Raw genomic sequence first — 26,655 nt, forward strand, 5'->3', positions numbered from 1 at the left:
TAAGTTTCTGATTTTAAACAGTTTTACAGAGTTTATACCTTATGGAGGGACTCATGAAGACACAGTAATGGAATTAACTATGGATACAGGGACACCTACTACTTTAAAATTTTTTGTAATGCTTTTAACATATAATTCTATAAAAAATTAATTTGGTTATAACTTATGCTATCAAGAGCCAAATTAACATTTTGGAATATTAATATTTCTGAGCCTTGAAATGGTCAGCAAATGACATGAGAAAGTTCATTTCAAATCTAACTAAAGTATGTAAAGAAATACAGCAATTTTTTCTTCAGGGCCTTTGTGCAGATTTTTTAAGCCCTTTCTGACTATATGTGGAGTAGAAAACTAGTTTAGTTTATTTCATGCTGCTCTATCTAATTTGGGATCATTTTTGAATTCCTAGATGCGTGGGTACAGAGAGCTTGCTCCCTAGAGCCTTGTTTCCTCACAGTGGAGAGTAAAGGATTAAATTGAGCTGAAACTAAATTGATTGACGTTTTGACACTCTGAAGACTGTGAAAAGAAAGGGAATTCGTTCAACTTTTTAAAACAGACTTAGCAGAAAGAACTACTTCCTTAAGGTACTTCAGTTTGCAAAAATGATTTAATTTTTTTCTTAAAAAACCAAGAGGCATGTTCTAGCACTTTCTCAATTTCCTTTATTAAAGTTTAAAGTGAGAATTTAACTTTGAAAACGCTCTTGAGAAGGCCGGGATGAGGATGTTAAAATAGTCTACTTCACTGAACAGGCACTGACAGAGGTCTTTTGAGGGGAAACAAAGGACTGTGCACTTCTGAGGTGTCACTATAGGAACCTATTTATAAAAGACAAGTATACATATTTATGAAATCTTTATCTCTAGCATTTTTAAATGCCAGAGTTATTAAGTGTGAATTGAGTAAGATACATTTCCTGCTGACTTCTTTTTCAGATAGATACAGATGATTACCATGCCATCATCTTTCCTAAATGGTATTATCTGGTGTTGACTTCAATAAAATCCCATCTCTGCTGTGTCATGAAAGGAATTGGACTCACCTTAATAGTGCTGTTCCAAACAGCCTGCTGCTTTTTCTTTTTTTTTTTTATCACTACAGGAGGCTGTAATAAATTACAGAAGAAGTTTCAAACTGGCAAGTTTGCTGGATATTTAAAGCAATTTATTTTGGGGTGTATCAGCAGATTTTTTCTTATACTGCCGTTTGGGTGCCTGCTGACACAGCCTGAATAAATCTTTCAAAGACATTTTCCTTTCTAGAGATGGAAAGAAAGATGATGGTGCACTGGACTCCAAGATCCAGATTTTTCATTAAGTGTTATTCATTTGCCAACTGGTTCTTTCCCATTACCAGATCTGTAGGAAAAATAGATTATCTATTTCCGCATGAGTTTGCAATATTCTAAGTCCCCCAGTGTCTTGGCAGCAACTTTAAGAATTATGGAAGGATCAACTAGCAAAAGAGTGATTCTGGTTTTAGACTCAGAATTTATAGTTTAGATTGATCATTTCCTTACTATTAGTTTGGAAATTGCCAAACTTCCCAATTGGAATAGAGACCTGAAAGTTTATACAAAACAAATAGTAATTTCTTCTTGATTCTAGCATATGTTGAGTCTTAAAGAGATTTCTTCCTAATTTTAGTCTCTTATATAATTGGATAATGAAGTCATTTTTTAAAATTATTAATTTCTGGCTCTGGAATTCGTAAGGCAGCTTTATTGATATACATTTTAGTCCAGTATTCAGAAGAACAAAAAATAACTATGCCTGAAAATATTTGTTCCGATGAGAGTAGGGCAAGAGATAAGGGAGCTCACTTTTATTGGGTGCTTGTAGAGGGTCAGTGCCTTTTTTAAGTCACTACACAGAATGCAGGAGAAAGAGAAAAGTGATTCTCACTTAGCTAGTTCCTGGACAGATGAAAGGCACTGCTCAATAAGAGCTTAAAGTCATGAAGGCATCAGGGAATAGGGTTTGGTGAGAAAAGCCCTACCTAGATCACGAGTTATAAAATCGGAGTTCCTACCTAAATGATACCACTTAGGTCACCTGGCTAGACGATGAATATTTCCACATGTGTGAGGATATAATCTGTAGCCTGTCTTCCCTGCTAGATCATTTAGCACAATAATTCCCAACCATGGCTGCACATTAGAATCACCAAGACAGCTTTGAAAAAAACGTCGCTGACTGGATCCCAATTTAAAGAGACTCCAATTCTAGGGTGCAGCCGGGTATTGGAATTTTTTTAATTTACACAAGTTATTCATATGTGCAGCTAATATTGTGAGTCCTTAGTTTGAAGGTCAGGAAAGCCCTTTATAAACGTATTTACAAGGGTTAGCACATGTTATCTTTAGGGTAGATAGGTTTTCTTTCCCATCTAACTTAAAAACAGAAAAACAGCTAATCTCTGAATTTGTGAATGTTCGGCCTTTTAAAGTTTTAAGATCATTTGAAAAATAGGATGATTGTTCAATGTATAGAGCCTGTTAAAAGGTAGGACCTTTCTGTTGCAACATTACCCAAAAAACGCGAGCCTTTCTTGCCCCCTACCCGCTTGCTTCTCCCCTTCATCAAGCCTCGGCGTCTTGGGGCCGACCCGTGTCCCCCAGGCCCGGAGGCGCGCAGCGGGATCCCGTGGGTACCGCGAGTTCGGGGGCGGGGCGCCATCCGGGCCGACCCTCCCCACCGGGCCGCCCCGCCCCGCCGCGGCGCCCCGCCCCGGACGCGGGTTGGGGCCGACTGCTGGCTGCTCCCAGCTGCCGGGACTCCACAGCCGAGCCCTAGGGCTGCGGCGGCTCCCTGCGCGCGACCCGGCGGGCCCAGTTCGGCCGCGGGGAGCCTGTGCTGCCTGTTTGTCCGTCCCGGCGGAGCCTAACGCGAACGCCTCGTGCCCGAGCCGGGCGGGGGCCAGGATGCGGAGCTGAGCGCCTTTAGCCGGCCCTATGACCCTGAGCACGTTGGCCGGCCAGAAGAAGGCGCCCCCCGCCTGCACCTGCAGCCTCGGTAGCCCCGACATGATCCCCTACTTCTCCGCCAACGCGGTCATCTCGCAGAACGCCATCAACCAGCTGTGAGTGCGGCGCGCGCCCTCCCGCCCTCCGCCAACACTCGGAAAGTTTGCTTTTCAGCAGCCGCTCTCCCCAGCATCCTGCGAGGGCGAAATCGCACCGTGTGTGCTTGGAGTTCTTGGGCATCCGGGGGATTCGTGGGGTTGAGTGTGGTGTAGTTCCTGGGAGGCAGAAAGTGTCCCCGGAGGTGTAGGCGGACAGAAAAAAAAACCTTTTCGAGAATTTCTGGCCAACTTTGAGGAAATATGAAAGTGGGGTCGTCCCAGCGAAGTTGTCTGTGGTGACCGAGTGACAGCCGCGCCGTCTGGAACTCGGGAGATTTCTGGGGGTGAACGGCGGTCTGTAGCTTATGAATCGCCGGCCGGAAGCGCTAGGACTCCCTTGCGGGTCCTGCTGGTGATCAGGCTCCCTAGTGTGTTGTTGTGTTGTTTTGTTTCAAGTAAGTTTGCGTGTGACCATAGATTTCTGTTGGAAGCCGTTCACACAAAGAAGAGCAGTCCATTCTTCGCTCCCGCTGGTTGTAGTCTGAAGTTATTTCAGAAATCTGGATCTCAGTAGTTTGTCTGTTTTTCTTTTTGTCTCCCTGTGTAGTAAGTAGTACGTGCTCACAACCCAAGTCTGCATGCACACCTTCATTCACTGAAGTGCAAGATTCAAGTGCATCTTTAAATTGTCACTGTTTTTGAAATCTCTAGAGTTGTCCTTCCTCCGTTGTGGTTTAGTTATTTCTGGGAACTGTGCTGACGCTTGTGGTTAATCTCACCTCACAGTTACAAAGTGCAAAGTAAAGGAACGCGATTCAAGTTGCATCCTTAAACCAGTGGAATGGTTTGGGATTACTTTAGAGAGCAGTAATTTGGTCTTCATAGTGCATTAGCACTCACTCTGGAGTAGCTGCCATCTACCGAAGTTTTTCCAGACTCTGGCACTTAAACAACTCTTCTGTCTCCCTCTCAGTCAACCCTGAAGAACTTTTTAATTTAATGTCCAATAACAGAAACTTTCCATTATCCCTTCTTAAAGGTCCCAAAAATAGCATGTAAAGTGATTTATAATCTTAACATCTAATTTATTATTTTAATTAATGGTTTTCCGTCCTGCCAAATCAAATTAAACTCATTTGAGTTTCATCTTTTTTCCTTTGTTGATTCGGAGCTCCAAGAAAAATAGCCCTGCCCCTCACCCCAACAAAAAGTGGTTTTACTGCTCTCTACTGTAAACTGTACAGAATTAAATCAACTGCGTACTTGCATTTTCCCTTAAAAAAAAGACAAATGGGGTGAAAGGAGAGGAGTGAATAATCTAAAAGTAGATAATTAATCTCAAAACAGTAGTGTTAACAATACTTAAAAAAAAATTTTAAAGGCAGTGGAAGCAACCCACATGTCACCAATGGATGGATGGGTAAATAAAATGTGGTATGTAATACAGCTGAATATTATTCAGCCTTAAAAAGGAAGGAAACTGACAAATGCTATAACATGGATGAATTTTGAAGATATTATTCTAAGTGAAATAAACCCATGACAAAAGACAAATATTGTATGATTCCACTTATTGAGGTACCTAGAGTAGTCTGGTTACCAGGGGTTGATGGAGGGGGAATGGGAAATTTGTGTTTAATAGGTACAGATTCATGTTCCGGGGATGGATGTTGGTGACAGTTATTGCACAACAAGGTGAAAGTAATGCCACTGAACTGTACACTTAAAAATGGTTGAAATTACAAATAGTATGTTGTATGTATTTGACTACAATTTTTAAAAAGATTAAGCAAAATTTAAAAGGTCTAGCTTTGGAGGAAAAAAGGAGTTTTGAATCTTGCTTCCTAGTATCTGAAGTCCAGGTTTCTTTTCTACTAATTGGTGTCTTTGGGTAAGTCATTTGACTTCAGTTTCTTCCACTGTAAAATGAGGATATAGTTGTTCCTATTCCAGAGTATCATAAGAGATCATAGGTACAGTAACACTGCAAACTGTAAATCCCAGCATAAAAAATCAGTTCATTGAAATTAAACAGTAACTAATGGCTGCCATTTATTGTCATCTTGTCACTGTGCTAAGAGTTAAGTGTATAATTATCTCTAATCATCACAGCCACCCTATGAACTAGTTGGTTCTATTTACAGATAATGAAGCTGAGACTTACAGAAGTTAAGTGATTATTCAAGGCTGTATAGCTAGTAAATGACAAAACTGTCCTTAGAATCCAGATCTGTTTCCAGGCCTGTGAATCTTACCCACTATAAAAATGATATTCGTTCTTAGTTGCAAGGTCACTTTTGAGACTTACAGTCTTAGGCATTATCTTTAACTGCTGACATCTTCAACTTAGTAATAAAAAACTTTCCTGCCATACTGTTTTGCTGCAAAGGTAGACAATATTTTAAAGAATTTGCAGAATATTTCTCTTTCATTTTTGTCTCTCTTTTGCCAGTTTGTTTTCCTTTAGAGACTTGCCATTATCCTAATACTAATTTCTTTAAAGTGTCTTTATTAGGTTTGCTTTAGCCATCATTTTTATTGAGCATTTATAATGTCACCCAGTTCGTCATCATTTAAAAATCTGTAAAGATCATTCTGAATAAACATTAACTTAAACATATGCATTTTGTCTTCTTATGCAGAAGTTCTTAATTTGGGGTCCATGGTCACCTAGAGTTCTATGGATTGGCTTCAGAAAGTCAGTTGAGATCTTGAGACCATATGAAAATGTTAGGTAGATAAATATATTTTTAAAATCATATTCTCAAAGTAATGTGATACCATAAGAGGTTAAGAATCTCTTTCCTAAAGAGAAGTATTATTTCTAAGACCTGATACCATAAAACTCAAGTGATGTAAACATTTCCCTATGTGCCACATACGTAAATAGCAATGACTAGTGGTGACAACTCAAAGATTAAGATTTGGGGTCCTGAGTGAAGACTGACTAAGAAATTGTAAGTGTGTGTTTGGGGAAGTGGGTACTTTTGATACATGAGTACTCCTAGATGAATGGTTCTCTTGTCAACTGCTGAGGACCCACTCATAAGAGCTTTTTTTCCTTTTCTTATTTGCTGCCTCATATTTGCTGGGGGTTTAGAAACTAAGTAACAAATGCTATAAAAATTGTGTCAGAGTAAAAAGGCCAGTGTGAGATCCTATAGCTCTCCTATTCTAGAAATTTTACTGACTCTAATTTCTGGACTTTTAACTGTGTCGTATATAGGTGAAATTAGAGAATAGCTGGTGTATTACTCTATTGTACTGGGAATTGTATCATTGGATTAAGGTCTCCCCATGCCATTACGTAAAGCTCACCAAATATGGTGTTATTTTTGACATGTCAATAAAGAACATTAAGAAGTGATTGAATTCACTTCAGAAACAAAAAATAGTTACTATCATAAGTCTTAATCCTACTAGAAAAAAATATGTGAGCACTCCAGAGCATCATCTCAACATACTTCAAGGGTCTTGGATTAGACCGCTCAAATAATCATAACAAGTTCCATACCCTTTAAGAGTCTGTACATACTTCTTAATAAAACAAAAATCTGAACTTCTGATAAATATGGGAACCTATGTTATTTTTAGAGAGCCAGCATTTGGTCCCTGTGAAGTTGTCACTAAACAATAGCCAAGGCTTCTCTAGTGTTATTGTTACACAGCAAATAAATAGCTTTTTAAGTTGCAGGTGGCTATTTTTGTTTCCTAAAAAAGTTCAGGGAAAGATCAGGAATTATTAGACACAATTCTGACAAAGGCTGCCAGTTTTCCATTACGAAAACCACTGATCAAAAGTCAGTGAATTTAGGTACTTAAGACATTGCTTGATTTGTTAATGAGGTTGCCTTGAACTTTTTAACCGTGAGATACTAAAATACTTGTATTTATTTACTTGATTTCATAAAGGAGTTTGACTTCCTGGGGGCCCTTCTATAGTTTAAGTTCAGCAACAGAGGAGTATATCAAGATGATTATCCAAAATATACCTTTTCTTGAAATTGAAATGAAAACAGTCTTACTTTTTGTGTTAATTAGTAATAGTAGTACTAGTACTCTTTCAGTTCCCCTCTGTAGCTATCCAAGAGATTTTATATGTTTTCGTCTTTGAATTTAAACTTGTCTCAGAATCACCTAGACAGCTTATTAAAATGGAAATTGCTGCCCACATCCCCAGAGTTTCTGATTCTGTAGGTCTGAGTTGGAGCTGCCGAATCTGAATTTCTAACAAGTTCCTAGATGATGCAATGATGTTGGTCCAGGAACCACATTTTGGTAGTCACATTCTTAAAGTCCTCTGAGGCAGATTAAGCATATTGTTATCCACCTTTTATAAAGTAATAAACTAAAAAAAAATCAAAATGAAGTGATTTTTTTGCACAGGGGTTACATGGTTTGTTATTGGTGGAACTGAAACTAGAACCAGCATTTCCTGTCTCAGAATCCAGAGCACTTACAATACTGTACTTGACTGATACATACATGTAGGAACATTTCTTCAGGTAAATTACTAGCAGTAGAATTTCTGGGTCTAATGGTATGTATGTGTATATCAGAAATTTGATGCATACTGCCAAATTGCCTTCTAAATGTCTTTGCCGATTTGCACTTATCAGCTAACAGAGTATAACTTTGCCTGTATCTTCACCAACCCTGGTAATATTAATAATGACATTAAATAGCAGTTAATGTTTTTATTGAGCTCTTACTGCAGGCCAGGCATTGTTTTGAACACTGTGCATTTATCTCATTCTCTTTTCTTAACAATCTTATGAGTTAGATATCCTCAATGACAGATGAGGGGCCCAGAGATGTTGAGTAATTTGTCTAAGAATATGCAGCCAGGATATAAACATAGGCAGTCTGACTCCAGGGCCCCTACTCTTAAATACTTCTCTATTTGCAGTTCCCTTACTACTAGAGGTTTGGCATCCTTTTATATTTTTCATTGGTCTTTTTCTTTTTTCTTCTGTGATTTGCATGTTTGTACTTACAACCATTTTTCTGTTCGTATTTTTTTTAGCATACTCTGTATTCTGAGTATGTGGCAAAAAATACTACAATTTATTGCATGTCTTTTAACTTTGCCTCTTGTTGTAAAGGTGTTTGATTTTTATGTAGTAAAATCTGTTAATACTGTGTTATGATTTCAGAGTTTTGTATCTTGCTTAAAATGTTCCTGTGGACTCCCAGGATTATGAGAGTATTCTTTTACATTTTTCCTAATATGTTTATACCTTTAAAATATTTCACTTTTGAAAACATCTGGAATTTATTTATAGTATGAAGTAGGGCTTTACCCTTTTTCCAAATGGATAGTCAAATATTCCAATACCATTTATTTAGTCTATTCTCACTTTACTGATTTAAGTGCTACATGTATTATATATTAAATTCTAAGAAATGTTTGGGATCTGCCTCTATACTACTCAGTCCTGTTGATAAATTTTTCTGTGCATATACTAATACCACACTGTTTTAGGTGTGGTGTATATTTTGATATCTTGTGTGGCAAGGTCCACCTCATGTTATCATTATTTTAAATGTATTAACTATTCTTGTTAATTTTATTTTCCAGATAAATCTTAGAAACAGCCTGTCAGTTTCCATTTTTAAAAATCTTTTTGGGATTTTGAAATTATACTTAGTTTCGGAGAGAATCTCCCCCCTTTTTTTTTTTACAAAAATGCTCTTTACCGAATGAGGATTCCCAATGAAGAATGTGGTATGTGTGTCTACGTATTCACTATTTTTTAAATATCCTTCATTTAAATCTTATATTTTTCCTCATGTCATAGTTACACATTTATTATTATATATATATATATATTAGGTATATATTAAATTTATTCCTGGGTGTTCCATAAAGTTTTCATTGTTCTTGTGATAAGCTCTTCTATCCCATGACATTTTCTAATTAGTCATTGTAGTTGTGCAGTAAAACTATTGCATCTTATATTTGCTTTTATATAAGGCCACCTTGCTGAACTCTTACTTGGTCCTGAAATCTAATAGATTTTTTTAGTTGATTTTGGTGGCTTTTCTGGGTGGATGATTACATCATCTATAAATGAGTTTTGGCTCTGAATGTTGTAACTCATTGCTTTAGCTAGGATTCTACTGTAATGTTAAATAGTAATGCTAGTAGTCTTATTTTCCATTGTAAAAGGAATGTTTCTTATGTTTTTTGTTTCTTAGGTATATTGTATGCTCAAGGTTGTGGCATAGACTGTTACCAGGTTGAGGGCATTTCCTACTAATCCTAATTTGCAAAGATTTTAAAATTAGATACAGTTATTGAATGCTTTTTGGACATCTGTTGGAATGATAATATTTTCTTCCCTTTATTGATAATGCAGTGACTTATATTGAGTTGTAAAGTTGAATCATCCTCACATGCTGCTTGCATTATTTGTTAATAGATTGCAGATTTGGTTTTCTAGTATCTAAGATCTTTTCATTCAAGTATTCGTTCAGTCTTTGGTGCTATCTTTGTCCAGCTTGTGTTTGATTTGTAGAATGGTTTAGGTGTAGCCTTCCTCTTTTTCTAACTTTGAAACCCTTCTTTGGCAGTAATTCTCTGAATTTTAAAAGCCTAGAACCAAGAAGTCCTAGTCCAAGTGTTAACGGTTTTATGAATTTTTTTTGCCTTTCAGATTTTTTTATTTCCTTGTTCTCATTGCATAATTGTAATGAAACTTATTAAATCTAGATCTTTTCCTCTCCAGAAGTGGGAGACATAATTAGAATAATTGATAATTCAGATTTTTAAACCAGGCATATATTAATGATTTAAGGGCTTTTTTTCTCTCTTTGGTTGGTAAAAAGACTAATATTAATATTTGAAAGAGGCATGAGATGTCTCTCTGATTTTAAATTAATACCGATTGTTTTGTGGTTCTGATCCTTGGATGGCAAAAAAAAACAGCCCTAAAAAATGGAACATTTTTTAAAGCATGATAAAGTAAGTATGTATCTAGTGAATTTTCTAGGTGTTATTATGGCCTTCAAATATGAAGGGAAGGTGGATGAACTTTTGTCCGAATATAAAGGCGCATTTGTGTTTTCATTAGTGGTGATAATTTCATGTGGCTTTATCCACACTTGTGCTTGTTTGAAGTCAGAGCAATAAGTGGCTTGGAACTGAGGAGAAAAAAAAAGAGCCCTCACCATGCTTATTGGCACCATGCTTAACCAAGTTAACTGAAGAGTAAATCTACACAATGAAGATGACCAATAGTGAGGTTGTGATGTGCTCAAGTCAAAATTTCTTTTTGATAAATCTAGAGTGGATTTTTTTTCTAAATTACTGTTCTTTTACTTGTATGCACACCTGTAATCACTCCAGAAATTGGACAATTTCTTTAGACTTATACTGAGAAACCACTGCCCAAAGCCAAATAATTGAGGATGTTGTCATTCTCTGTTTCCACGAGCTGCTGGACCTTGGAGTAAGAGAAGGGCTCAAACTTGTACAGATCATCTTGCTCACATCTTTTCTTGGGTCTCTCCAGTAAATGTGAGTCCTCTTAATTACCATAGGCTAAATTGCCTTGGGGCTGAAGAACAGTGCTGTAGATGCTATCACAAAGTATTTATGAAGTTCTAAAATAAAAGCCAAAATATCAGTATCCTAACTACCTCAAGAGAGGTTAGAGTTAGCTTTTCATCGTTGAATGATGCAGGATGTTGTTGTGACTAACATAATTGGGTTTAACTTGAAGAAATGTGCTAAGAACATTGAGATGTTTTTAGGTGTTCCTGTGATTTGGGGAGGATGTAGCAAGTGATTTATAAATAGATTGCTAGTGTTGCACACCAAAGGGCAAATTTGGGCTTTATTCCTTTCTTGCAGGTTGTGAGAACTGAGCAACTCTTGTTTCTGCATTAATCTGTTTTTAGAGGGGTGTGACCCTTCTTTTAGTAACCTGAGCGATTTGGCATAGGTTATGTCTGTTAAAGCAGCAGAATCCAGAGACTTGAATTACTCTCAAATAAAGAGAAATCTCAATTTTTAGCTTATTCACAAGTTTGTTTTTCTTTAAGTTCTTATAGCTTAGTTTTCCAGATGTAGAAGACATAGAATCATTTGATTTTTTTGGTGATCAGCTAAATGGTTCAAATTGTTGCTTATGTTTGGGGAGACTGTCTGCCTCATTTCAGGAGACTGTGGAAATCAAATGAAATAATGACAATAAAAATTTGAGATATGAACATTACTTTTATCATCTGTATATAACATGTATTGATAAAGATTCACATGGATACTCATTATCCATAACAGGACATTTCAAGCCCTGGAAATTTTAATTGTGGGCTTTTATATTGCTCATCTTCTGTATTTTTAAAAGTTTATGCCACAGATGGCTGTTTGCAACCCAGGGAAATTTTTAAGCAGTCCTCAACACCTCAGCAAAAGGCTGATCAGCTTTATGTGCTCAGTGTCTTATCTGTGCATCTCATTTCTGCTGTTCTCTGAATTTTGTGTAACAAAAACCAGTTAGTCTCCATGAGGTATAAACTCAATAAAAGTGTTTCTGTTTTTTCTTCACTGATTTTATTTAAATAAGTATCATGTCTCTTAAGAGAGATGCCATTTCTGTGTGACTCTCCTCTGTCCCAGGTTCCTTTAAATTACTATGTTTCTCCTAAAGTTAATATACCCAGTTGTCATGGATATTTTAATTTCCTATTACTGTATTATGTTTATTTTTTGTGGGCCTGTTTAATTTGAGAAGTTTGGGCATCCATAGGGAATGTCAATGTCACTTCCTAGGAATTGAATGAAACAGGTTCAACAATATGTGAAACTGAACTTATTTGACATTTCTTTGACCAGATTTGGTATAGATCATTCTGTCAACTCCACCTCTGTGATGCTCATCCCTCCCCCAATAAAAGCTCCCACTCAATTCTTAAAGTGTCCCATTCCTTAAATATTCTCTTTAAAGATCTTAAAAGGTCTCTTGGGCCAAATATTCAGAATCTTACTTGCCATTTGTTCTTGTGGCTAATTGTAATAATCTGGAGTTTGTAATGAAACAGACCTGAGTTCCAATCAGAGTTTCACCAGCTGTAGCTATGCAACCTTGAACATATTATATAACCAACCATGTAAGTCTTAGTTTCTTCATCAATAAAATTGAGTTTCTATTATCTGTGAGGATTAAATATAATATTTGTGAAGTATTGCTAATAGAAAGCAACTCAGTATACGACTTCTTCTAATATTTCTGCTCTTTTGACATGAGCTAAAGGATAGGAGAGTTAGAATACAGAGTAGAATACCAGCTTGATGGTAAAAATTCAATCATTTGCATCATTGTCATAACTGCACCTATTCTGGGAAAAGGGTGGGAGATACAAAGAAACACAAGACATGGTTCCTGCAGTCAGGATGCTCAGTCTGTTGAGGATATAAGACAAGTCAGTGAAAGGATAAATAAGAACACAGTTTAGCACATGCTAAGTACCAGGTGAATGGTGCAATTGGTGCTTTAGGTATTCAGAAGACAGAAGGGTATTATAAGTTGAGCTGGGACTCTGATCTTTATTTCTAGCCCTCTTAAATGTCTTGATTTGTATAAACAGAGAAAAAGGGTACTTGAACGGTGAGAGAAAAGGGAGACTGATGTGGCAGATGTTATGGCCATATTACAAATAGTTGGTTTTCATTGAATGACTGCTATTAACCATTATTTGTGGTAAGAAGAATCCAGAAAGGCTTTTGTATAGACCTATGGTGTTCTTTAGTACATTGCTATGATTATATTTTGTATCTGTCACAAGGGCAGAATTTTTACCGAGTTTTTATCTAGTACCCGCTGAGTACACAGCACAGTAACCAGCATTTGTGGACTTTTACATAGCTTATTTAGGAAGGCTGCCAATTTTACAAGGCTGTTACTGAATCAGTACCAACAGCTGAGAGTACAATGTGCAATCCCCACAGGCAGCATAAAAACAGAAATCATTAAGCTATCTACTAGTGGCTTTAGGGTTAAAAAAAGAAGAAGAAGAAAAGAAAGGAAGAAAAAAGGCACATTCAAGTAATCCAAATAAAACCTCTTTTTCTGCTTCCTCCAGGTGCTTAGCTCTAGATATTATTACCCCAGCATCATGTGGTTGGCAAGGTAGTTCCCATGGCACAGAGGGCTTCTAATATTTACAGTGGAGTGAGCTATGAGGGGATGAATGTTCTGATTGCTATTTGTCTTTGTTCTTAACTGGCTTGACTACCAGTTTAATATCCTAGTTGTCACTTAATGGCTGAACTTACCTAGCGTTCTGTAAGCAACGTACGGCTCCTTAGTTTCCAAGTTAAATGCACATGGAAACCATACTAGTGGACATGGGGACCTTTTACACACGTAGTAAGCCTACAATTAATTATACATCAATTAACAAAGACCAAAAACTATATGCAATGTTCCACCAAGTCCAAGATGGTTTTATAATATTAACCCAAAGAAGTTGCTGCAACTACTAAAACTTTAGCAGATGGTGCCTTATTACACTCTCCAGTACTGAGAGAAATGGCAAACTGAGACTGTGTAAGAGAAACTACATATTTACTTCCATTTAGTGACAGTAACTAAATGAATTCAAATGCAGTTGTAATTTTTTTCAAAATTAAAGAATAACTGAAGATTGTAGACTGCTAGTTATCCCTCTAACTTACAGATTAAAAACTGCTGTTGTTGTTTTAATCAGACTTTTTTTTTATTACTGACCTCCTTGGAAGTACTTGAGTACCCACTTTAGTCCTATTTAGCTCTCAGTGGGTTGGGGCTTGTTCACTTTTGTGGCTCTCCTGTGGTCAGTCTGTTGTCAGTAGCCCACTATGCCCGTGCTATGGGTATTCTTTCTGTTTTGTTGCCATTTTAGATGCTTGGGGAAATTCTCAGAAAGGCCATATGACCTGTTTGTCAGAAAATCATAGTGTCATAAGAAAGTTTATTATGCTTTTAAGAAATATAACATCCAGTCTCTTCCTCAATTAAAATCAAAATCAACAAATAAATATTAAATACCAATGTTCTTCTTTATGGCAGTCTTACAAATCAAGTTGGGGAGAATTTCCAAATGGAGAATCCGTTTTGCTTTAAAACTTGTCTACTTTATGTACAATAAAGTTGTTAGTATCTCATTCTTTACCATCCACTCAGCTTAAAAGTGAATGTGTCATGGGTGAGGGATTTTGTGTGTGTGTGTGTGTATGTGAGGGATTTTTTTTTTTAAGGAACTGGTCTTACTGGTGATTAAAAATGAACAAAACAAAAAGTTATTATCTTTAAATATTTACAGATAATGCATGTTTATTATAAAAACCATTGAGGTCTCCTCACCACCAGATGGGTTCCTCTCATTCTTATCTCCCAAAGATATTTACAGTTAGCACCATCTAAGCCTTTTCTATGTATGTAATATATGTACTTTTCAAAACAGGATTGTCCTCTATCTTCTGCTTTGTAATCTGATTTTTTTTCACCTAGTGTATTAGAAACATCCTGCCATTGTTCTCAAATATATTTCTTTCATATCCTTTTTAAGAGTTGTTTTCCATAAAACTAATTCAAATTATGTCCTATTGTACCACATTTTGATTGTGTCCAGTTTCATGCATTTATAACAAAACCTCACTGAACAAATTTCCTTGTGCCTGAATCTTTGCACAGGTCCCTAATGGAAATATTCTAAAGCCCCGTTCTGGGATTGTGAGACCAAAGAATATACACTTTTCTAGGGCTTTTGATACAGATTGCTATTTTGCTTACCAAAACAGTTGTACCAGTCTACACTCACCAACAATTTTAGTAATTCATTTTCACAGTGCTCCTGAAATGATAAAAAGTAAAATCAGGGTAAATAAAAATTTGTACTTCAATTCATCTGTAATACTTGGAGACCCACAAAAGTTGATCCTCATTTGTCTTTCCTATCAGGAACCTATTTCATACCCAGGCACTGATGGGAAAATGCTTTAATTTGTAAGCTATTTGAGAAGAACTAATGGAAGATGAAATAATAGTACATGAATAAGACGAAGAAACCAATTACCCCAAGATGTTATTGAATATGTAGTGTTTATAAATTTAGGTTTGCTCCCACATTTTCATTTTATTCTAAAATCATCACCATTTTTAACTTTGACACAGAAAAGATACCCAAATAGACTTACCTAGGGTCCTGCAGCAAATTAATTGAGACCTTGAACATTTCATTGTTTTCATTCATTTTTAGGAAGTGTTACATCACTGAGATTTCCCAGAGTACCATCTTACTAAGGATACTAAAATTGAAAAAAATGATCAAATCCATTAGTTTGTTAATGCTTGTAACTATACTTATGAAGTTAGAATTTCCTGATCCTATTTATAGGAAGCAGTAGGTATATTTCTGAAAATTGAGACTAAATTTTTAGGGAGCAAGATGTTTACATCCTTGAACCAAAAGTTTTCATCTTTGAGGCTCTGTTGAATATTGAATATAGGAGAAAGGAGAAGCATTTTTATATTTCTTAAAGCTCCTAGAGAATCTTAACTTTGATTCATCTCTTTGATGAATGTTATCAGCAGATCTAAACAGTATCCAGACAGGCCTCTGGCAGACTTAAAAAAAGGAAAGATGGGAAAGAGAAAGGAGTGTAGAGTGCAGGCCCCAATTGCTTGTTAGATTCACTAGTACTGGTTGCCTGTCTCTATTTGAAACTGAGTTGCTTCCTTAATGAAGGTGTGTGTCACCAATAGAGAAAGTGTTCTCAGGTGAAGTTTCACTTTTTGTAATGGCAGTGGTCCTGGACATGCTGCTGGAACACAGAAGATGAGTTCAGCACCTTTTCTTCAGATTGTATCTCTGCCCACAGCTCATCTCTTTTACATAGCAAGGCTTTGTTCACTGAAGAGCAGATCTCTGTGGGTTGGCCTGTCCAACTGCTGTCAGAGACCAAAGGTGACTGATAAGGAGTCCAAAGGTCAAAATGGACTAGTGTAGGGTCAGTGTGGCTTTAAGGGGAAAAGGCATCTTTTTGGCCTGCTGACATCAAAAACTGGATTGTAGCCTGAAAAGTGTTCATTTCAATGATTTCAGTCTTTCAGCTCTAGTCAGAGAAGAACCACCAGCTGTCTCTACAGTCAGCAGGAACAAAAAAGAAAGAAGAGGTTATTTAAAGGGTGTGATTTAATTGAATTGGTTGTTAGGGATTTCATTCCAGAGATGATTTCTGGGACAATGTCACTTTGCTTACTGTGAGATAGTAGATATCAAATAAAAAACCAAAGATAATCCACAATCACTAGGGTCTTTTGTTAGGTTTCAGAATGGAAGTCAAGTAGATTCAGATATTTCATTTACAAACATCACCTTTTGGCATGTTATTTAGGATGTAATGGAGCACAAAAATAGAAAAGGCAAATAACATTTGTATTTCTAATTTGCGCTAATGCTTTTTAATTAAATTGGCTTTTACTAAGTAGTATGCTAACTTTAGAATTCAAGTACTACAAATATGTGATCACCAGACTGATTAAAAGTCTCCCTTTTAGTTATTGTCCTTATCCTGTAGTCTGGAGGAAAGATTATGAGCAGGACCAGCTAAATAATTTGCAGGGCCCAGTGTAAAAATCGAAATGTGGGGCCTCTTATTCAAAAGAATTTAAGCTTTCAAGACAGCAAAAACACAGTATGAAACCAAGTTCTGGGCCCATCCGGGCACCAACTGTGCAACTGCACAGATTACACACCCATGAAACCAGCCCTGACTGTGGATTTGAAATTAAATGATCAGAGTTGTGCTGTTGAATCACATGCGTCATTCAGAACCTGTTTTCACTTTCCATTCTCTATCTTCCTATTCCATCATTTCCTGTCATGTTCCATCCTCTCACCCAAGTTAGAGAACTTGCATCAAAAATTGGGAGTATGTAAACTTCTGCCTGTAGTCCACATAGAATATTATTCCATTATTCTGGAATAATATTTCCTTCCATTTGGCTGATGGAACAAACAAGATTAGGATTTTCCTTAAGGAAAGGTAATTAATTGATTAAAGTAAAAATTATATACACATATTCTGTGTTATAGTTTAAACAATGCTTTCACAATTAATACAACATTTGATTCAAACAGTTATGCTTTTTTTTTTTTTTTTTTTTCAAACAGTTATGCTTTTGAGGAGGCATTTCCCTGCCTCATTTTATAAAGTTAAGTCTCAGAGAGGTTAAGAGATTCTCTCAAGTTAGCCAGCTGTTAAGTGAAGTTCAAGCCCATCTCTTCTAACACTGTGCTTTCTCATTACTTACTTCTGCCTCTACAGCTCTCCAAGACCAAGGATAAGGTGACAGAATAACTTGCTCTCGCAGGATTCATCTGTTTTACAGAATTTTCTGTCAATTTTCCAAGAATAACTGCTGGGATATAATCATTAATACTTGCAACAAGTTTTTACTTCTGTTATTTCCTGTAACACTTGCACTAATACTTTGTAGTAATATTTTAGCAACCTTTGAAGGAAAGAGATTAAGGTTCAACAAGATTAAAAGACTTGTTCAATTAATAAGTGCAAGAGCAGTGACTGAAATCCAAGACCTTTTACTTTTATATTCCATGGTTTTGTACTATGCTGTTGGACTCTAAATAATTTCACATCTCTACTTAGTAAATATCTATTCATTCATTTATTGATCACCTACAGTTTTCTAGGCACTAGGAATGCACCAGTGATCCAAAAAGACCAAGGCTCAGCTCTCAGAACTTGTGTGCATTCCACAGTGTAAAATATTATTATAAATAATTAGCTGATGATATGGCTATAAAGAAAAAATAAAGCAGGACAAAAAGATGGAAAATAAGTTGGGAATGGGGGTGAGTTACTTTAGAGAAAATGGTCAAAAAACTGACAAATTGTTGTTTGAGCCACAAACTGAAAGTGTAGACATTTGGTATAAATGTATAAATCAATTTTTAGGTATAACAGATAACCTAAACAATACAAGACATGGACATAATACCATTAGGTGGGGATTGTTAACTGTTACAAACATTAACCTTTATAGTAACAGTTATACTTTGCATTTAATCTCCTTTCCCAGGTAGCATGGATTATAAAATCATAAAATCAATAAAGCTCAAAACCTAATCATTTCCTTCATGCTGACTCATGTACCACATAAAGCGGTGTTTAATGTATTGGTGATTTAGATTTCTCACACTCAGAAAATAAGTATTGTAATGGTGTGGTACATGAACCACAATGCTGTGGCATGCTCTGAGTAGCTATTAAAATTTCTAGAGTATGCAACAAGTTGAAGAAATGTAAAATCTAATTTGCTGGCCAATTTAATTTCAAAATTTTATCCAAAATCCTTTATTGAATATCAACTACTATAGGGCTTGAGTAAGAACTTTCATCAAATACTTGAGAATCTTTGTAAGATAAACCTGTTTATTGTAGAGGGATTTTCAAAAATGGAAAGAGATGGAGGCAGCAAATCCTTTTCATAGGATTTGCCTGTTGTGTGCTTTAGAATGGCCGAGTCCAAAGTATTAATAGAAGCATTAACAGAAGACCTTTAGAAAGTTCTAAACTTTATCTATTCATGTTTGTTTCCTCTGGTTTCGAAGTTAAATCCAAGCATCCATCTTCAGTGTTTACCTCTTATTAAAGCTGAGTTATCTGCTGAAAGATGAGGGGTTGTAGTGAGGAGGCTGTTCATTCCCAGCTACCCATAATTTCTTTAGGGCAATTACTCTCCTTTAATCAGAGTTTTAGACTAGGAAGTTCGTAAGTACAGTGAAATAATACGCAAAAGTGGGTCTGTGTATGATTAGTACATTAATTTTTCTGGAGGAAAAGGAGGCCATCATTTCCATCAGATTACCAAAGGAATCTAATGACTTTTCCCCAATGATCCCCTACCCACCAAAAATTAAGAACCTGGAATAGACTTCTTTAGGCATTTGACTTAGAAATTAAGTAAACTCTTTATAAGCCTTTTGAACTTGCCAATGAGATTCATTTATCCATTTTTAAACAATCGCTCATGATTTCCCCATGCTGGAAGATTCTGAGCTAACATTTTCTCTCTATTGGGAAGGATTATACAGCCTTTTGAATTCTCTCTCTTTTGTAATAATCTTAGAGTAGGTATTCCAAGAATGGTATTTGCTTAAGGAAAACTTGGAATGTTACTGTAATGCCTGAATATTTGTGTTTCACAGCAAATCGTTACAACCTGTGTGGCGAGTATAAAGAGAAGCAATTTGGGGGTTAAGTATTTCTGGTAATTTAAACTATATCCAGGAAGTAAAAAATGACTTCAAGTAGTTTTTCTGAAGAAAAGATTGTGAGAGGACTTAGAGAATTTCTGATTGCATTTGATCCAGATACTTATTAAATTAATTGTAAGAAGCATGTTGGGAGGTTTGGGGATCACTGCCCCAGGCTTAGACATTTAGTAGAATGAATGTGCTATTTAATTCAGCTGTGCATTGACGGTCAAGAATTCTCCAACCTACTAAACCATTCATTGCTATTAAGACTGGTTTCTGCAGCCTACCATGTATAGTTATGAATTTTCAGAAGTGTGAACAATCAAGTTTTGAGCGCCATTTTTGCTTTCTTGCCATCTCACACTATTTATTTATTTAGTCTTCAATCCAATGCCTGTTTGCTCTTGCAAAAAACTCTGGGTTTTGCATGTAAAGCCTTGGGAAAACTCAGGCCAGTTTATCTCTCTTAAGAAACTGAACACCCTATTTTAAAAACTTACCTTAAAATTTTTTCCTCCAAGAGGATTTTTTCAGTTTTTCAGTGTCAGTTAAGAATATTTAGATTTAGGTATTTTTCTTTAGGTAGGATTTAATGCAAAGGAAACAGGAAATGGGTTTTTTTCAAAATTTACTCTTTTTAAAATATTGAACTGTGTAGCTTTTAGTTTAGAAATATAGGGAATATATAAGTGTAGTGTATCAACCATATGTTTAGTTGTTTTCTCTGTGGTAACTATTGTTTAAGTATGTTAGTGTAGAAATGTTAAAATATACTGTGAAGAGAAAAAAACAACATTCAAAATGTTGCCTTTTTAGCATTAGCAGTTAATCTGAAAAAAGTAAAGCAGATTCCATGAACCTCTTCAGTGACGCTAGAAAAACTTTGGGAAACATTCAACATCTGCTTATCTTTCTTGCAAAGAAAATGTTCATAATTGCAATATGCAATTTCCTTTGAATGAAGATAAACAGATTTCTATTTGTTATACTTATGTTTCGGAAGTATGTTTACTGCATTCTTTAGATGTATTTAATTTTTTCCCCTGACAGTTAGGGAGGTACTTGAAACATCTGATTGTTACTGGGATTTTCTTAGCTTTCTGTTGAGGGCAGCTGTATTTTTCTTTAAGAAACCCTCCTCAGACTTACTCTTTTGATTCCAGATTTAGGGGCACTTAGAAAATATGTTCACCTAAGCAGGTTGCCCCATTACCTGAACTACCATATCCCTCACTCAATTCAACACAGTCTTATTATAAAATGTTCCATAAGTTGTTTTTTATATGTGTGTGTGTGTGTGTTTTAAATACGTAAGTCAGCTTTGTCTCCATTTGGTTCTTCCTTTGCTGGGTCCAGGAGGCTGTCACTAGACACTGCTAGAGGACTCTACCCCCTCAGATCCTGGTGTTTTTAATATAGTGCTGATTCCTAGGTTGAAAACCTGTTTGTTCCAGTTCCCAAGACACTAAACTGCTGAACATTTTACCCTATTGACCTGAGCAGCTATTTGTCTCTGGCTGAGGCATGGCAGGCAGTCTTGGCAAGTGAGTTAACCGAAAAGATACTCGCTCACTGCTTAGCTTTAGTCATGACTATGTGGAATTATGTGTAGTAGAGATTGCTTTATGCATAGTCTATTATACATCTATTCAGAATGAAATAAAATTGGGCATTGGTTGTTCTATTGGTTGCTAAAGAATGTATCAGAACAGTTTTTTTGTTAGTGACTTTCTCTCTCAGCCGACGTAATAACCCCAGTGCTGTGATCCTAAATCTAGGACTGAGTCTCCTATCTTTAATGGGGTAGGCATACTTTGTCTAAATATAGCAAGGTGTGGACTTGGCTAATATGGAGAGAGACGGTAGAATGACCTTAGCTGGTCTTCATTACTAGTGTTACAATTATATTTAAAGAAATAAGAACACTGTTTAGTTCTGCTTATAGACCGAGGTGCTCTTTCCAGTTACTCAGCTTCTGCACTAAAGTTTTCTGCACTAAACCAAAAAATTGTTTTAAAAGCTAAATTGAGTCACTTCAGAAAGAAGTCAGGAGTTCATTCCATATGAAAACATACATAGAGGGTGACTTCGTTTTCTATTTCATTGACCTAAAGTTAACATTTCTATAAATATAAACAGTATAGAATACAGAAGGTAAAGCTTAAGTATGTATTTTAGAATAATAACTTGAATTTATGTAGTCCTAATACTTACTATTTTTTAGAAAGCTTCCACAAATTTCTGTCTACTAAGAAGAAAGGGTATTTTATCCCTAAGCATGTGAGACAGAGTAGGTAAAACTAATCCTGTTTTGGAGATGAAGAAACTCAAAAGAGAGGTGAAATGACTTTCTAGAGGGCTAAATATTACTGAATGGCCAGTACAGGTGATTCAAGTACACACCCTTCCACTCAGGCAGCCATCTTTACTTTCTTCTGTGAGTGTAAAATTATCCAAGCAGCATTCCCATCCCTTTCTTTCTTAACTGACCAACATTGGGGTGGGGGAGGGATGGAATTCCATTTATAGAAAATTTTTCCAGTGGGATTCCAGTGAACAAATTAACCATTTGGTTACTGAACAGGTAACTATAGAGTTTAACAGTCACAGAATAGCCCAGCTCATTGTGACATAACCTCTTCTGCTATGAAAAACCTAGTTGGTATTTTAAAAATTTTAATACTGTAGAAATATGGTGATCTCATCTTGAACTAATGGAGTGCTTTTAAGCTTCCTAGTGACATGGAAATGAAACAAAATCATAAAGGTAAAGAGTTGGTAATGTCATATGAGGAAACTGAGATCCCAGTAGTCTCACTCCATATTACACAATTGATTAGTGACAGAGCAAGAACTCCTAGTCACCTGTCAGTTCCATGTTGTTTCCTCTCCAACTTTACTTGTTTCCCTGCAGCAGATGAGATACTTACCTTCTATTCTGTAAATAGAAAATCTGTCTAAAGTGCTAAAACTGACTCAGAGGTACCCAGTTATAAGTAAAGTGGAATTAGAAAACCCTGTCATCTGAGTCCTGGCCAAGTGTGTACCTACTGTTTATTGCCTCCCCTAAGTCAATGAAAATATAATTTGAGAATAGAAAGTCTGTTTACATGGCCAGTAACTTTCATACCACTTGCTTTTGTCCAAACGGAAAGATTTACAACAACCACCTTACATATTTCTCATCATATTTCACTCTACGTCTTGTTTAGTGTGTTAAGATCCCATTTGTAGAAGAGAAGTAAGAAGCAAAGTTAGTTGCCTATTATATATAACATGACAGCTTTACTTGTGATTTAGATATATATTGAATCAAATCTTATTCCCCACACTTACTCTAGTCCTTCCTCTGGGTAGCATGTGATTCATCTTTAATGAAAAATCTTTTAAATTCCCAGCAGCTGTGTTTTATACAATAACAGATCTAAGAGGTAGGGAAATTAATTATGAGAACTCAAAGATAGTCTTTAATATTGGTAAGTTAATTTAGCTGAAAACCAAGGAGATTTAACATTACCTGCTTAGCAGTTCTTGACTAATTTTCTATTCTTTTTTTTTTAATTGAAGTACAATTGATACGCAATATTATATTGGTTTCAAGTATACAACACAGTGATTAAACAGTTACCCACATTATTAAATCCTCACCCCAACTAGTGCAGTTATTATATGTCAGCATAGAAAGATGTTACAGAACCATTGGCTATGTTCCCCATACTGTACTTCCATCCCTGTGACTAACTTATATTGTTATTGAGATACTCATGTCCTATTCTAATGTAATACAGATGAATTTGTAAGATTCATTTGCCTTTTTTGGACCAAAGTTGGCTTCAGGTTTCTGATTCATCTGGTTCATACTATGTTCAGACAGCTAAGTTTGCTTCTTGATTGGTTTTAAATGGTGGTTTTAGAATTTAGCTGCATAATCTGTATTTAACTTGAGCCCTCACAATATCATCAGTATATTGTCATATCCGTTGAATAGGGGATAAGGAAGAAGGAAGTCCTTTGTGTAAAAGCATTCTCCTCAGCTGTTTTTCCTTGATGCTGGAAGTTTGGTGCCTGACAGGAAATGATATAGACATGTGTGATAACGAAGTGACATGAGGAACAATTGCCTGTGGGGTTCCCTGACTTGTCCAAGATGACTGGCTGTCAACTAGCAGATAGGTTAAGGCAAATTTGATCTCCAAATCTAAGTGTTAACAAAGTATAATTTAAAAGAATGTAGAGATGTAGGGGAGGGGGGGATTATTTTGAGAAAAGTTTGGACAAAAGCAAGTGGTATGAAAGTTACTGGCCATGTAAACAGACTTCTTTTTTGACCCTCATGGGTGAGAGTCTTAAAGCATTGGAATTGTCGAAGGAAAGGATTTGTCTGAAGAGTCAGGAGGTACAAAGAAAAAGATGTTCTTTGAATGCAAGGAATTTGCACATATCAAAGCTTTTCTCTCTTTCTTTTTTTAACAATTTGAATTTCTTTATGGAAATTTCTTACGGAATTTTTCCAAAAATAAAAATAAAAAATTGTCTAGTTCACCAAAACATGAACTAGACAAATATCCCCAAGGTATCCATCCATCTTCTCTTCATTCCCATTAGCCTAGATCAGACTACCCTTCTCTCTTCTCTGAAATACTGAAGTAAAATATATCTTCTTATTGCTAAGTCTCAACTCCTTCCAATCCATTCTCCATAGTTGGAGGTATCTTTCAGGGAATGCAAACATTTGATCTCTTGTTATCCTTAGGGTAAAGTCCAAATTCTTTGGCAAATCATATAAGACCCTTCAGATCTGTGCCTTTCTTACTTCTTCCCGTCTTTACCGCAGCCCTCCACTCTTTCACCATACATTACTAAGATTATATTGTCAGTTTGGGTAGCTTTATCCTAACAAATAAACCTACAGATTATCCTAACAAATAAACCTACAGCTTTATTCTAGCAAACCTACAGATTATCAGCTTCATTGTCATGTTAGCAATAAGGAGAGTTTGTATAAGATGAAGAAGATGGTATTATGCATGAAAAGAGGTTTATAACTCTTTTATAGTCAACGTGCAGATGTAGGACAATAACCCATACAACACACCCAACTTCTCAGAAAGTAGAAGTTCAAGTCAGAATACCAGATAGAACATGTAAAAGCTTTGCAAGTAAGTTAAAAGTTCTTTAGCCAGTGCACAGTTCCCCAGTGGTATCAGGCATGATTGAAGACTGCGGACAAGCACATGTAAGGCAACTTCTCTCTGTGGTCTGTGTTGCAGATATATGGGCATACATACCTGCCACATGAACACCAGAGAAGAGGTCTTACAGTGACTTTCATACTTAATTTTACCCCCTGAAGTGTTCTTGAGTCTTCAGCATCATCCCCGTTGTCATTTTCAGATCACATTTATTAATACTCTGAACACAGTGTAAGACTGGGCACTATATAAAACAGTGTGAATGCATTCTACCTTCATTGCCTTACACGAAAAAGCAAACTATATACCTAGGAATATTCATCTCACTTAACAGAAATAAAGTTCAGCATACACTGGAAGCAAGGCATTAGAACAGATGAACAAATCTATTATCTTTGCTTTTACATGAGTTTTTCTGTACCTGGTAAACATTTTTATCTAGAATTGGAACCAGACGGGAGAAGAACAGCTTAGTTCCCGCTCGGATTTTTATACAGTAGATTGTGCCCTATCTCTTTACCACAGATAGGGCTGTCTCTACAAGTAGCTGAGTGGGACTGCGGACAAAGATCCTCAATCACTTTGAGTGGAGACACATGGGCAGCTTGTGTCCTCCGTGTTTGAGTCGATGACTTTGCTGATGGCAAAGCATTTGGGACAGAGAAGTGGCTCATAAATGAGGAACTTAATCTAAGAAAGGATGTGTTTCTCAGCCTTAAGGGTTCTAACTGTTGGTTTCTTCACAGCTCACTTTCTCTCAGACCCCACCCCTCACTTCAGAGAACTTGTTGACAACAGCTTTACTTTTTCAAGTCTTGCACAAAGGCAGATGTCTCTGAAAATGCAGCTTACGCAAAACATCTGTGTGCTTGACTCTGTTCCCACGATGTGTTTTCCTGTACTGCCCCCCGCCCTTTTTCTCTCGTCCTTTTTAAAAACTGAAAACATAATATAACATTAAAGGGAAATTTGCAAAAAAAAAAAACAATCACCCACAATGCTACTTCCTTACTAATAACCATTTCCACTCCTGCCATGTTATATTCCCATTCTTCACATACATATCTTTTTGCCTGGTTCTGTCCTTTTCCTTAAGCAGAAGTTCAGATACTGTGTCATATAGCTGCTTCCCTATTTTTTCCTGATTCTGACATCATCTTTTGGTTTTTGGTCTTGAGTTACTGAAAGGGCATTGCAGCTTCTCAGCATTTTGTCAGTGCTAATTTTTATTTTCCTTTCCTAGACCCAAGTATTCTAGCTGATGTGCAACCTTTATTTTTTAAAAATAAAACATTATGTATGTCAGATTTTTTGTTTTAAATTACATGACTTTCAAGACACATTACTTTGCCCACACTAAATACAGGCAGAAATATTGATTTTCTGCATTAAACATATGTACTAAAATTTAAGATAAGCATGTAAAAACAGAAATAGAATATATATTCTTTACCTGAGTAGATGAAAGAAAATACACAAGAAAAATAAAAGCAAGGTAAATAGAAAACACAAATTAGTCCATTTATCAGTATTCATAGTAAATATAAATAAGCTTATTTATACGTTTAAATGTAAAATAAGCTTACCGATTCATACAGCGTAAGGAAAAAAAAAACCACATCTATACTCATTTGCCCTTTGTGTGTTGAAGCCTTGATTCTCCCAATATGCAGCTCATCTTGCTGGTAGCAGTGCTTCACTTGTAGCTGGTCATTGCCTTACCAAGAGCTGTGTATAGTCTCATCTTTTGTCCTCCCCCTAATGGTGAATAAGGCCACATCCATGTTTTTCATTATTCTTCCTTTCTTGTTTGACAAAATAGAAGGGCAAAAATGGACCACGTCTTCTTGTTTTAGTAGAATGGTTAAATGTTGAATATATTCAACCACCTTACTTTGAGAAGCTGTGGTCCCCTGTGTTTAATGTTTAAAGGGTGGGCCCCTGGGGTGTGCAGGGACCCCTGATGACTAAGGATGTCTGCAAGACTTGCATACAGCCTCGCTAGCTGTCTGTTGCCATGAGAAAAGATGAAATACCCTCCCTAGGATTGCAGCTTTCCCTCCAATCATTGCACAAAAATTTTGCCTTTGGCAGTTAAAATCATTTTTTTGCTCCCTGTGTTTTC

The 26,655-nt window shown here is 36.3% G+C and overlaps 1 protein-coding gene across 3 annotated transcripts in view; it reads left to right on the plus strand.

Moving 5' to 3' along the window:
• The window catches only part of SSH2 (slingshot protein phosphatase 2), a 269,454-nt gene that overhangs the window by 169,756 nt on the left and 73,043 nt on the right, over positions 1-26,655 (plus strand). The window contains exon 1 of one of the 3 annotated variants that reach the window (XM_036906261.2): positions 2,287-3,084. The exons of the other annotated variants lie outside the window; for them this stretch is intronic. Coding sequence (XP_036762156.2) covers positions 2,957-3,084 — 128 coding nt within the window. The 5' untranslated portion in view covers positions 2,287-2,956. Of the gene's footprint in view, positions 1-2,286; positions 3,085-26,655 lie in introns of those variants that run through there. 3 annotated transcript variants of the gene reach the window in all.

This window comes from Manis pentadactyla, chromosome 4 (assembly GCF_030020395.1).
Source record: "Manis pentadactyla isolate mManPen7 chromosome 4, mManPen7.hap1, whole genome shotgun sequence".
In the NCBI taxonomy this organism is placed as follows: Eukaryota; Metazoa; Chordata; class Mammalia; order Pholidota; family Manidae; genus Manis; species Manis pentadactyla.